Below are 14,369 nucleotides of genomic sequence, written 5' to 3' on the forward strand. Positions count from 1 at the left end.
TTGAAGGAACTTTTTTTTTTTTTATTTTGAGACGGAGTCTCGCTCTGTCACCCAGGCTGGAGTGCAGTGGTGCGATCTTGGCTCGCTGTAACCTCCGCCTCCTAGGTTCAACCATTTCTCCTGCCTCAGCCTCCCGAGTAGCTGGAATTACAGGTGCATGCCACCATGCCCAGCTAATTTTTTTTTTTTTGTACCTTTAGTAGAGATGGCGTTTCACCATGTTGGCCAGGCTGGTTTCAAACTCCTGACCTCAAGTGATCTGCCCACCTCAGCTTCTCAAAGTGCTGGGATTACAGGCATGAGCCACCATGCTCGGCCTGAAGGGAGTTTTTGTCAGCATTGAAGATTTGGGGTATATGTCTAGCAGCTCCTTTGCAACATGGGGTACATGTCACTTGTCTTCACCTTTGGGGCTTTGGCCAAAATTCTGTGACCCCAGGAAAAGTCCATTTAACATTATCATTGTAAGTATAACTCATACTTATAATGATTAAAAATATGGATCCAATTTCATTTCTTCTTTCAACTTTCTTTTTCCTTTCATGCTGTTGAGTTTCACACACAATAGGGAAATGCAGGAGTCCTGTGGCAGGGATGATCATGTTGTAGTTTAACAGAAGACATAGCAGGCATAATTTCCTATTTAAAAGGACACGAAGAAGGTTCTATAGTATATCACATGGCAATGAAGTTACATAACCAGGGCTCCTTGTGTTTGATTTATTCCTCTCAATTCAATATGTTTTGATTGATGTACTTTACTAGTTTGAATACAAAGTAATATTGAAGATCATTTTTTGCTTAGTATTCTAAGACAAACATACCAAGTCAAGATTTTTTTGTTGTTGTTGTTACAGGGAAACTTATAGAACCATTGGCCTATATTGGGTTGGATCTATTATTATGAGTGTTGTTGTTTTTGTGCCAGGAAACATTGTAGGTAAGAAACTTTATCTTAAAGTTCACTTTCCTTTTCTAAAACAATGGGGCTTGTTTTTAAATAGAGAAGCTCTTTTAGTTATAATAGAACCAAGTGATTCCAAGCTTACTAAAAACCTGTTTTGCAGAATAATTCCTTTTTCTCACCTTTAAAAAAAGTACTTTTTTAAGAAGTGCTTTGAGCAATTTTCAGACGTGTGCATTGAACAATTTGGCAGTCAAGTTATCAGGGATTCCTGTTTTTTTAGAAGGATCTTGAGGGAGTGAGTATGGTGTTTATGGCTATATTTAGTGTGCAAATATGTTAACTCCTGACACACTATGAGAACTCCAAAAATGTACTTGGAAATTACAAGTACATTATTAATGTATGCAGGAAATCAGGAGATATATATATATATAGAGAGAGAGAGAGAGAGAGAGAGATAGATATATACAAACATATATAGATACCTATCTAGATGTATTATTTGAGACAGGATCTCACTCTGTTGCCCAGGCTGGGTTGCAGTGGTACAGCCATAGCTCACTGCAGCCTTGATCTCCTGGGCTCAAGCAGATTACTGTAGATAGGACATGCCTGTTAATACACATCTAGTATTTTAAATTGACCTTTTTAATTTGGCCTCATTAAAAATATTGTCTGGCCCATAGCAAAATTTTAGATGACCTGAGATGGGGAGGTATCCTAAATATTACTTGTGTTAGATATGCTTTTGGTAACTTCTTTCTCTTTCTCTCTTTTAAATAGGGAAGTATGGAACACGAATTTGCCCTGCTTTTTTCTTAAGCATACCATATACTTGTCTTCCTGTCTGGGCTGGTTTCAGAATCTATAATCAGCCATCAGAAAATTATAATTACCCCTCAAAGGTGATTTTATTAAGTTTTGATGTACCCTGTTCTCAAACTCATAGGGTTCTTTCACATCCACTGGCCACTGAATTGAACGATGCCTCTGTGGACTGGAGCATTTGGGGCATCCAAACAGTGTGACTGTTTTGATTATGTAGCATTAGCTTACATATTAGTTAATGTAGGCAAGAAGGTCTGTTTCTGTCTGAATACATCTGCTTCTGTTGGCAAGGCCATACTTTGGGGAGCTTCCTGTGCCAGTGGTCACACTGGCTCTAACCATCAGATTCTGCATTAGTGTGTCAAGTGAAGTCCATAGTGTGTGGTTCATCTAGGATTGTTAATGGCCTGGACGTTGAACACCTGGGTTCCTCTGTGACACCTATGCATTTACTACCCCAAGAGGACACTGGAGGGATACTGCCCCTCAAGGTAGTCTACACAGCCATACAATCTTGACTCCAGAGATCCAGGCCCACAGAGACTGGCTACAGGACATCTGAGACACCTCCCTTCCATTCACAGCCAAGGTAGTCAAGGTGAAACAACACTGGCCTGGCAGATACTCTGTTAAGGCCTTCATTTCTAAGCTAGTTTCTCTCTGTTTCTTTTACTTTTCTAGGTATTAGATCATTTAGCAAGATCTTTTAAGCAAAACTGATATATGAAAATATGAATTACTAGAGATAATCAGAATACGACTATTCATTTTACAAAAGATTTTCAGTATAATTCATTAAAATACATTTTAATTGACAAATACTTCATTTGTAAACATTTAGACACCTTCTGTGTAAACTCAGGCTGGCACACTGACAGCTGGTACTAACTTCCCTCTGAGGAAAGAGGTGGCTGTTAAAAAGAAAAAGCAAATAGTCCACCCTTAGTCCCGGCTCCACTGCTTTTAAAGGTTCCATGTCAGTGTGTCAACAGAGTAGGTATGCCATGAGGCATGCAGAATTACTTATCATTATTTTTAATGTGAAAACACAGTGACAGCCAGGGCCAAGCAGGCATTGTCATACAGTGCTGACAGAAACATAAATTCAGAATTGCTCTGCAAAGCAATTTGGCAATGTTATCAACCTTAATAATTCTGGAACCCAATAATTCTGCTCCTAGAGCCCTGTCTTCAGGAAATCATCACACAGATACCACCAAAGATTTACAAAGTTGTTCATCATTACATTAAGTATAACAGTGAAAAATGCCTAAATATCCAACAGTGGGAGAATGGCTAAAGTGTGGTGTTTCCATATGGTATTCAGTTTGAGAAAATTTTTAAACATGTGGGAAAGTGTTTATAATATAGGCAGATGTTGAGAGCAAAAAGAACAAATATAGAATTGTTTATATACAGGAATAATTTTATATATAAAATTGTTCCTAATTTTGTGAAAAATGTAGATATATGTGTGTGTATATATGTATGTTGTGTGTGTATGTAACTATATCTATTTACATGTATTACTGGAAAAGTATACCAACGGTTAATAGTGGTGTGGCAGGTTTATGGTTTACCTTTAAAATTTCTTATCATTAAAATGTCATTTCAAGAAAAAAAGTGGACTCATAGAGCTACAAGGGCCCTTCGAGAGATCATTTAGCCCAAATTCTTCATTTCACAGATAAGGAAATTGAGACTTGAGGAAGGAAATGATTTTCCTAAAGTTCCATGGCCAGTGATTAATGATATAAATTGTGCATCTTCAAAATTCTCTTATCCATCATCATGACATTTAATGTTTCAGATTTCAGATTCTTCTTTGGCACTTTGGGCCTGCTCTTTAGGTACAAACTCTATTTTAGGTTATTCAAGAAGCCCAAGCGAAAGACCTGCTGAGAAGACCATTTGATTTAATGTTGGTTGTGTGTCTCCTCCTGGCAACTGGATTTTGCCTGTTCAGAGGCTTGGTAAGCATAACAGATCATAATAACATAACATTGTGATACTACTCATACTTCCAAATGGAAAAAAACTTAGAAATATGTTTTTGTTTTTCCATCAGACTTCTTAGCAAACTAACAAACCATTCCTCCCATCAAAGCCTGGAGCCCTGGACCTGCTTCCTGCTGCTCCCAACCCCAGCCTCCTGCTGTCACCTCCTCCTGTCCTTAGATCAAGCTCTACTCAGAAGCATCTTCCTCCCCGTTTTAGGACATCTAAAAAATCAGCCATCAGAGTCTCTCTTTTTTATTCTTTTGATGTTTCTGATTTAAATGTAAATATCTTTGGTAAGGATGGCACCCTAGGACTGCAACACAACTGTGGCACAGAGCATCCCTGTGTTCTCAGGAGTAGGGGCAATGGGGTTGAGGAAGGCGTACCAGTTCAACAATTCACGTGTATGTAGGGTCATGGGAATGTCTCACTGGTAAGAGCAGTGTTGAGTAAATTCATCTCAGGCCTGGAGTCTTTGTATTGATGTGACTGAAATACATTAAGGGCACATGGGCATTTCATGTTTTCTGTTTTCTCTTTATTAATATTTTACTGCAGAGGTTAGGAAAAAGACTCACAGGCTTTGGAGTTAGAATCCTGGCCACTTACTAGCTGTGTGGCCTTGGAAAAACTACTTAACCTCTTGGACTCTGTTTTCCTCTCTGTAAAATAACACTACCTACCTTAACAGTATTGTTTTGGAGATTAAATAATGTACATCAAACACTTGGTAGAGGCTCTTATACATAGTAAATGATTACTGTTAGGATTTTTATTGATCAGTGATCCTTCACAATGCCCCAATTTGATGATTTCTTCTTAGTAGAAATGAATTTGGGAAGTTTAGAATTATATTGTTAATTATATTCAGCTTCAGTGACAATTTCTATTCTAAGCCTGTTGGCGCGCATAACAGTGGGACAGTAGAGTGGCAAGTGTAAGCCCATGCGGGTGACTTTTATCATTTCAGGGTCTTGGGCTACTGGGGGCCTGTGCAGCAGGCTGGGTTCAGGGTGAGAAGCTGTTTTAAGCGTTATCTTTATCTGTGAAATGTCAGAAACTTTCTGGAGGAGATCTGGCTAACAGGAGGAGGGGCATGGGGAAGAGAAATAAAGAAGGCAAGGCCATAGCTTTGCTTAGACCACAGGGCCACTGAAACTGTTCTTTGGTTAGTTTGTTGTAATTCTTAAAGTTCAAACAACAAAAAATAGTGGGCCCCACCTGTATTCTTGCACAGCCATATCCCCTTCCCTGTGCACATGAGAAAAATGTGTGCATGTGTGGGGGTGCATGCAAGGTGGGTAGGGCTTTTGGATTGGGGCCATTTTTACCAAATCTGCCATTGGCCTGTGTTCATATATGCCATCTAGGTGGGACAACATTTATGGCCAAAGACATGAGGAATGGTGCCTGAGGGGAGGAAGGTGACTCAGAGGGGACCTAGTAAGGTGCCAAAGAGACTTTCCGGCAAGAGGACCCTGCTTTCAAATCATCTTTTACTGCCTCCAAAGGCCATATACTCTATGATGCACTGGAGACAGGAAGGTGCTATTTTCAAATCTTGCAATGCATAGTAAGATGAATTTGGTGTAGAAATATACTTTTCTTCCTGTAGGGAATAGTGGGCTAGTTATTTCCAAGAAAAGTGAAACTCATAATTTAAAGCAAGCTGTGCTTTGGCTAGCCAAACCTAGATACTTAAACTCTGAATATCTGAAAAATACCCAAGAATAGGGCATTAGTTTCCATTTCCTGCACCATAATTAACCTTTGCTTAATCTCCTTAGAACAAATCTGCAAAATATTTCCACCACTGATGAGCCTCTACAATGCATACGTTTTGTTAAACAGCAAAGCAGCTTGTGACTAAACCTGGCACATTTAGCCTTATCAGCAAACCTAAGAACCAGATGTGATTGTATTTTTATAATGAGTTTATTTTTGTCCTTAGATTGCTTTGGATTGCCCATCTGAGCTCTGCCGATTATATACGCAATTTCAAGAGCCCTATCTAAAGGATCCTGCTGCTTATCCTAAAATTCAGGTCAAGTAGTTATGAAGCCTAAGATTTTTCTAAAATTAATTTTCTTTTTAAAAAATGGGTCCCAGCTGGGTGCGGTGGCTCACGCCTGTAATCCCAGCACTTTGGGAGGCTGAGGCAGGTTGATCACGAGGTCAGGAGTTTGAAACCAGCCTGGCCAGCATGGTGAAACCCCATCTCTACTGAAAAAATACAAAAAACTAGCCGGGCATGGTGGCACATGCCTGTAATCCCAGCTACTCAGGAGGCTGAGGCAGGAGAATTGCTTGAACCCAGGAGGTGGAGGTTGCAGTGAGCCGAGATTGCGCCACTGCACTCCAGCCTGAGTGACAGAGTGAGACTCCGCCTAAAAAAATAAATAAATAAAAATAAAAGTAAAAAAAAAAAAAAAAAAGAGTCCCATATAGGAAATAGGAATTAATATTTTCAAAGATGAAAATGTTTATTTTTTTGTACTTTTTAGTCAGGCCAAGTTAATTGCCAATTTGCTGATGATGTTATTTCTCTGTTCAATACAGATGCTGGCATATATGTTCTATTCTGTTCCTTACTTTGTGACTGCACTGTATGGCTTAGTGGTTCCTGGATGTTCCTGGATGCCTGACATCACATTGATACATGCTGGAGGTCTGGCTCAGGTACTAAGAATATTCTGTTGAGAAGGTTTACTTGTGGTCTGGGTGTCAATTGTTGAAAATATGAAAAACTTCTCTGCTCAGTGTTTTAGACTAGGAGATAGCTATTAGACATGTCACGTTTTGTTTTGCAGTTCTTCAGAAGACATTTCTGCAAGTACATTTTATTTCAATCTCACAATAACTATACGGTAGATGTGCCATCCAGTTACACAGATGAGGAAGTTATCTGTGGTCCAGTGAAGTTAAATGATTTGCTCAAGGTTACACACCCAGCATGTGGCATTGTTGTTTTATTGGACTGTTTCACAATCTCTGAATACCATGGCTACTAAAAAAGGATTGAGAGCTGTCACCTTCAAAATGTCCATCCAAATTTAAGACTTCAGAATTCCACTACGCTATGCTATACAGAACCAGGGAAACTGGTTTAAAAAATGTTCTGGGCCTGTCATTTCATTCCTTTCCTGCTGGCACCTTGCCAAATATTTGGCCTAGAGTAGGTGTTCAGTGAATGCTTACTGCGTTTAACTGAAAATGAAATTATCTATGGAGAACTTCACACATAACATAAAGCACATTTTTACAAGATAATTAGCAAAACAAATCAATCTTCTGAACAAGGAAGAAAATTAATTTCATTGTTTTTTCTTACTAGAAATAAAACAAATGAACTTATCGTTTAAAAACATTAGCTTCATCTTGTTCTTTTCAAGCAGTTATAAGAATGAGGTTCATCTAGAAACTGTAGGCTTGTACAGTCAATTATATGCATGGTATAATAACCATGATCGCAAGACATACTAGAATTCACACGGTTGAAAAATATAGTATTTAAGGGGTCAATGCATTAAATCCTTTCAGTTTGAGGTAATTCTTAATTATAAAATTAGCATAGTAGTATCGAAAAAGTTGATGTAGCATCCAGAAGTAATGGTTCCTGTCCTTTCCTTAAGGGGCTTAAGAAGGAAGAGAACTAACATTTATTGCTCTTTGCTGGTTGTTTTTCCTTTGCAGACCTCTAAATACCCGATTCCTCAGTCCTTGGGGTTTATTTCTGTATTTTAGGTCTTTATCTTTGTATCTTTCAATACCAACTATAAGCTGATGACTTCCAGTTTTCTACCTTCGGCCCACACTGTTCCCAGACTCCTGTATTTCATTCCAAACTCAGTCTTTTTACTTGCATGCCTCACTAGCACCTCAGATTTAATATATAAAATAGGACCTGATCCTCCCCACAACCTCTCTTCCATTTTTTCATTATCTGTTTAAATAGTCCAATTGCATCCAGCAACTCAAGCCAGAAACTTGGAGTAATTATTTACACTCCTCATCCTCTACATCTAGACCACCACTAAGTCCTTTTTTTTTTTTCTTTTAAAGAGACAGTGTCTTGCTCCATCTCCCAGGCTGGAGTGTGATGGCACAGTCATAGCTCACCGCAGCCTCAGACTCCTAGGCTCAAGCAATCCTCCTGCCTCTGTCTCCAGAGTAGCCGGGACTACAGACATACACCACCGCACACAGCTAATTTTTAAATTTCTTAAAGAGATGGGATCTTATTTTGTTGCCCAGGTTATTCTCAAATGCCTGCTTCAAGTAATCCTCCTGCCTCAGCCTCCCAAAGTGGTAGGATTACAGGTGTGAGCCACCACACCCAACCAGGTCCAGTTAGTCTTACTCCAGTGATTCTCCAACCCATTTTTTTTTTCCAGTTCCGCTGCCCCTACACTAGTCTGAGCTCTCATTACCTTACTTCATGCCAGGCAAACCACGTTAAAAGTTTTACTTACCTATTTGTCTAAGGATAGGCTATGTGCTCTGCTGCTGTAACAAATACTCAGAGTAGCTTAACACAATTAAAATTTTAATTCTTTTTTATGCAAAGATCATGTGGGATATTTTCAAGGTCCAGGCCTGGCACCAGGTCAACTGAGGGGAGGCTGGTGACTGTGGTCTTCCTGCCTGCCTCAGAATAAACAGCACAATGGACACATAATATTATCTTTTGTAATAGCTTTGGGAAAAAAACCCCAATTTAAAGATGAGGAAGCTGAGGCTCAGTCCACCTGAAATTATTTGCCTAAGATTACAGTTATTAAATGGCAGAATAGGGTTATGAAATCCTGTCTGACTCCAAAGCTCATATTCTTCTCCATTGTGTTATCTCACCCGCCCCATGCAAACAATGAACTGTGGCACAGAGTCCTACAGCACAAAAGACTGTATGTAGTACGAGGTGTTGGAGAACCTTGTGGGTGGAAGGCAGTGACATTCTGAGTTGGACTCTGAGGGCCAAGTGGGGCTTTATTAGGCTGAGCCTCTCCAGGGAATAACCCAGGGAAACACTGAGGTGTGGGCATATGCAGCAGGTCTGAGGGCAGAGTAAACCTTGGCTTTTTTTGGCCTGGTTCCTCTGCCTTATCCTCCTGTATCCTTCAGAACAGATGGCCGCATACCCACTTCACTCTTGCCAGCCCTTTCTTTAGAGGATTAGACTGTTCAGTTTGACAGCTGTTCAGTTTGACACCTATTACCTGTGTGCTTTGCCTGCACAATCAGGCCTCCTCTGCCTGCCATGTGCCTAGTCGGCCTGGTACCAGTCCCTGATGCAGGAATGCTAAGTGTCATCAGCCAGCAGGCTGGTTAAAGAGACCAGATGTTGGACCTGGTCAAGTCTCAGGAGACAAATGGAAACAGCAGGAAAACCTAGGCAAAAGCCTAGTCACATGGCCAGGGTCAACGGTCAGGAAGCTTAGGAAGGTCATAGCTTAAGAGGAAAATGGGTGTGGTAAGCCTGTAGCAATAAGACAAACCCTAATCTGTTGGTGAAGCTAAGCTTGCAGATGGGCACTTATTACTCCAGCCAAGTGGTTCTGAGAAGGGCAGTGTGGACTACAGAGCAGCTGGCAGCCGCAGGGGCATTACCTCATTCATGTCAGACGTCAGGCATCCTGGGGCTTATCCATCACTGCCCAGTTTGATAAGGCAGCCTGAAGCCCCTCTCTTGATGGTGAATGCCCAGATCCAAAGCCTAAGGCTAAGGACCAGATCCTGTAAATGTCAGAAGGATGTTTCTCCCAGCCCAGCAGGTGAAGACAGACTGAGTAAAGAATTATGGGTCTGATTCCCATAGCTCTTGGCTGAGCTTTAATATCTACCCACTTATAGTGTGTAGGCTAAGGAAAAGTTAGAAGCCATGCCGCAACAAAACAATAGATATGACCAGAATACTGAATTAAGTTATTTGTTTTGTACTTAGCAAATACTCGCTTATGAAATGGAGTCTCATCTTATGGGAGTATCTGACACATTCATCACAGAAAGCACTCTCCAGCAAGGCACGGTGGCTCACACCTGTAATCCCAGCACTTTGGGAGCCCGAGGTGGGTGGATTGCTTGAAGTCAGGAGTTTGAAACCAGCCTGGGCAACATGGTAAAACCCCATCTCTACAAAAAATACAAAAATTAGGCTGGCGTGATGGCATATGCCTGCAGTCCCAGCTACTAGGAAGGCTGAGGTGGGAGGATCGCTTGAACCAGGAGGCAGAGGTTGCAGTGAGCCGAGACTGTGTCACTGCACTCTCCAGCCCAGGTGACAGAGAGAGACCCTGTCTCTCCCACCACCACAAAAAAACAAAACAAAACAAAACAAAAATAGGCATTTTTCTGTAACTTTAATCAGCATCTTTGCTTGCTAAAATTGCCATTCTTATTTAGAAGCCTTATGCATTCATGATCCCACTAACTTTACTAAAACTTACTTTTACTGAAACATCTAGTAAACTCTCAAGAATCTATGCAACTTAGTAAGGGAAAAAAAAACCACCTCTGAAAAGTTCTAGATCAGTATAGGCCAATGGAAGAAATATTGAGTAGTGGCCAGGCACAGTGGCTCACACATGTAACCCCAGCACTTTGGGAGGACCAGGCAGGTGGATCACCTGAGGTCAGGAGTTTGAGACCAGCCTGGCCAACATGACGAAACCCCGTCTCTACTAAAAATACAAAAAATTAGCTGGGTGTGGTGGTGGGCATCTATAATCCCAGCTACTTGGGAGGCTGAGGCAGCAGAATCGCTTGAACCTGGGAGGCAGAGGCTGCAGTGTGCCAAGATCATGCCCACTACACTGCAGCCTGGGTGACAGAGCAAGACTGTCTCAAAAAAAAGAAAGAAAAAAGAGTGAGTAGTTATTGGGGCCTTGATTTCAGACCATGTAGGAGTCTGCCAAATCTGCTGCCTTCAGAAATCAAAAGATCAAGGAAAGAGTAAAAGAAGATTGAATAAAATGAAACCAGGACACATTTTAGACCAAAGAGTTCCACTGGGGACTTACTCATAACCCAGGTATCTTTTCATATAAAATGCTAACCATAGGATTAAAGCTGCAAGTGTAATCTGAAAGGCATTATAGGCTGCTTAGATCCACTTATTAGCATTTCCTATCAACTGAAGCATTTTCTCTGCTAAAATATCAATGAAAATGAAAAAAAGCCAAAGCCAGTGAGTTCATATAGTTAGGAACATAAGCTCTGGAGGTGAACTGGTTCAGATTCTAGCCTGTTGCTGATGAGCACAATGACCTTTGGCTACTTTACCTCTCTGATCCTCAGTTTCCTCTTCTGTAAAGATAATAACAGTAGCTTTCTCATGGAATTGCTGCGAGGGCTGGATGAGGTAATATATGTAAAGGGCTTAAAACAGTGTCTGGCACATAACAGCGATGTAACTCTTTGTTGCTATTATTACTGGTAGAAGATTCCCAGTAAGAATTTGGAGATATGCCTTATGTTGTTCCGAAGACTAACCTGAAGACAAACTAATTAAATTAAGTGTATTGTATATAATTACCAAGAAAACAAAGAAACTGGGTGAAAGCTTTGGGACAGACTCACCATGGGCTTGGTAAGGAGCCTGCCATCCCACAGCCAGCGAAGGAGGTTCAGTTACTTCAGTCAGGTGCTGCCCTCAGACTCTCTAACTCCCTGGCTATGTAGGTGCTATGTCATGTCTTTTTCTCACAAAGAGATATGGAAACTTACGTGTGAATAATTTGGTTGTGAAGAGTTAACTCTACTGAAGTAAATTTCTTTATCATTTTTTTTTAACTTGAGACAGGGTCTTGCTATGTTGCCCAGGCTGGTCTCAAACTCCTGGTCTCAAGTGACCCTTCCGCCTTGGCGTCCCAAAGTGCTGGGATTATAGGTATGAGCCACCACGCTCAGCCTGGAAGTAAATTTCATACGGTTTTTTCCTCATGGAGACGTTAAGAAAAATCTGAAAGTAACAGTTTAGGAAGAACACGGATAGTTGGGATACTAACGCAAATCTTGTTTTCTTCATTTGCTTCTGGTGTGATTCATTGCTAAACATCTTTATTTAGTATTAAATTATACTGATTTAACATCTTTTATGTACTTATCCTTTCATGGAGACACTCAAAGTAAAAAGGTCAAAAGGTCAAGAGAATCTAAAAACAAAGGGCCCAGATTTTCTACAGAGTCGAGCACCAGATCATGAATGGGTATTTCAGTTTTGTATTTGTGTCTACAGAATAGCCCTAAGTGCTTGACACTGTCTAAGCATGTCACAAACATCACCTCATTGAACCCTCATAACAACCTATGAGGTGGGTTCCACACCTCACTCGAGGCCATACGGCTGGTTTGTGGTGGAGCTGTGATTTGACTCTGGATGTCTAGTTTCAAAGTCAGTGTTCTGAACCAATGAACTATGTTGCTCAGAAAACTCTAAGAAAAGATAACATAGTTCTAGATTAGCTATTTATACTGTATTAGCAAAAGACCCTGGCTATCGTCCCAATGGTCACCTAAGTTTTCTGCCTATAACATTCACATGGACATATAACACTCTTTCAGTTCCACCTTCTGGAACCACGATTAACTTTCTTAGTTATCCTTTACAGATTGTCTCTATACATGTAAGAAAACAGCTCTTAAAATTTAACCTTTGTTCACCTTATTGTCTCATTTGCCATTCCAATCATCCATTCTTAAAAAAAAATCAAGAGTATATCTCTTAATTATTTCTGTAAGGTGAAAATGATTTAGAATGAAGTGGAAGAAAAATTATTAGGGACTCAACCTCACATTGCTAAATTCTGGAGAAATTTCTAGGATCAACAACTCATATCTGTAATCCTGGGCCTCCTGTTAATTCAGCAGCACTGAGTTCACTGAGCCACCTGACCCCAGCACAGGCTCAGGCTGAGCTCTTCAGGTCCTGCCATGAGAGGCCTTGTGCTGCTGGGAACATCACCCAGGAGAAAACCTGCAGCCCTTTATTAGCTATGTGCTTGGGAAGAGAAACCTCCTCAGGTGAGACTGTTCTTCTGAACTTCAGAACCCTGAACACTTAACATCCTATGCCTTAGGAGAAAGCTATGGTCAAGTGCTCACTCAGCTGGAAGTGTGGCCACCATAAGTACATCCATTAGGACTATGAGCAGTACTGGGAGCTGCACACAACTGGCCTTAGAGTTCTTCTCTCACATACAAATGCCTCTTTTGATTATGAATGTTAAAATTTTTGTGCCTTGTTTAATAATTCTGAATAAAGAGGCCTACTAAAATACATACAAAACTAGAGAAATGCTTTGTAGACCCTTTTTGTATTTTGACAGTCACAAGTCCATTGTTGTTGAACGTTTATTGAGCTCTAACAATGTGATAGGTGCCACACAAAACATTAGACACAGTACCTGCCCAGTGGGCTTACAATCTAATCTAAGGACATGAATCTTTTTTTTTTTTTTAAAGACAGAGTCTCACTCTGTCACCCAGGCTGGAGTGCAGTGGCGCAATCTTGGCTCACTGCAACCTCCACTCCCGGGTTCAAGCAATTCTCCTGCCTCAGCCTCCCGAGCAGCTGAGATTACAGGCGTCTGCCACCATGCCCGGCTAATTTTTTGTATTTTTTAGTAGAGATGGGGTTTCACTATGTTGGCCAGGCTGGTCTTGAACTCCTGACCTCAGGTGATCCACCCGCTTTGGCCTCCCAAAGTGCTGGGATTACAGGCGTGAGCCACTGTGCCCGGCCATGATTCACTTAATGTTGCCATGAGTTTGCTGTTCATGAAAATGAGGTATTAACTGCACTGGTTAGTGCAGGAAAAGGGCCTACGGAATCACTGACTTTTTACACAGGCTCCCCTATGCAAGTAGGCACAACTGCTCATATTTATTCTCTCAAAGTATGGTTGGCATTTCCCCAAATTTGGTGATTTTGTGATGTGTACAAGTATCTATAAAGACAGAACCACCAAACCCAGATTTCTGAGAACCAGGGATCAAATTTGGCTTCCAGTCCAGAAGAAAATGCTTGGTTATATATTCAGAAAAACACTATTATTCAAAACAGGCCCTAAGGAAAAACAGTACGGGAGCCATGCTCCTGCTCAGAGTTCCTAGAATGTCCAGAAAGCACCTCCTCAGGGCAGCCCTGAAAGTGCCCTTTACTCTCAAGGCTTTTTTGTCCTCGGAGCCCAGAGATGCAAATACATTTGCTGGGTTCTGCCTGGGCATCTACCCAGGGGAGGTGTATCTGAGGGCCGAGTCCTCTCAGTGCCTCATGGATCACAATGTAGACAATCCACGTGTTGGTCCTTGGCAATACATCATGCTAATTTAATTTATATCTCCAGAGTAGCAAAAATGTACCACAGGTCTCCAGAATATATCAGGAATTTGTAAAAATGCAGCCCATTAAAATATCTGCCACTGATAAAAAATTCATAAAGATGCTGCTTAAAAAAACTTGTCCTTTTCTTGTCATGGTGAAGTCAAGTAAGTAACACCTTTATCTGTGAAATCACTCAGCAGAATAAATTGGTTTCATATGGAAGGAAATGTAAAATAACTTATATGTATTTAAAGCAAATTATCTAGTTCTTCATTCTTGTTACTTCTATGCCTTCTCTATAGTGCAGTCTTT

The 14,369-nt window shown here is 40.8% G+C and overlaps 2 protein-coding genes across 10 annotated transcripts in view; one reads left to right on the forward strand and one right to left on the reverse strand.

Annotated features, from left to right (window-relative positions):
- The window catches only part of TM6SF1 (transmembrane 6 superfamily member 1), a 30,422-nt gene that overhangs the window by 13,767 nt on the left and 2,286 nt on the right, over positions 1-14,369 (forward strand). For 3 of the 6 annotated variants that reach the window (XM_004056684.4, XM_019011036.3, XM_055362840.2), the window contains 5 exons: positions 858-940; positions 1,691-1,812; positions 3,604-3,708; positions 5,688-5,780; positions 6,296-6,415. In XM_004056684.4, coding sequence (XP_004056732.2) covers positions 858-940; positions 1,691-1,812; positions 3,604-3,708; positions 5,688-5,780; positions 6,296-6,415 — 523 coding nt within the window. Of the gene's footprint in view, positions 1-857; positions 941-1,690; positions 1,813-3,603; positions 3,709-5,687; positions 5,781-6,295; positions 6,416-9,677; positions 11,400-14,369 lie in introns of those variants that run through there. The other 3 variants (XM_055362843.2, XM_055362842.2, XM_055362844.1) reach the window with 3 other exon arrangements.
- Positions 1-14,369, reverse strand: part of HDGFL3 (HDGF like 3) — a 94,557-nt gene that overhangs the window by 8,336 nt on the left and 71,852 nt on the right. The window lies entirely within an intron of this gene.

Source organism: Gorilla gorilla, chromosome 16 (assembly GCF_029281585.2).
Source record: "Gorilla gorilla gorilla isolate KB3781 chromosome 16, NHGRI_mGorGor1-v2.1_pri, whole genome shotgun sequence".
NCBI lineage: Eukaryota > Metazoa > Chordata > Mammalia > Primates > Hominidae > Gorilla > Gorilla gorilla.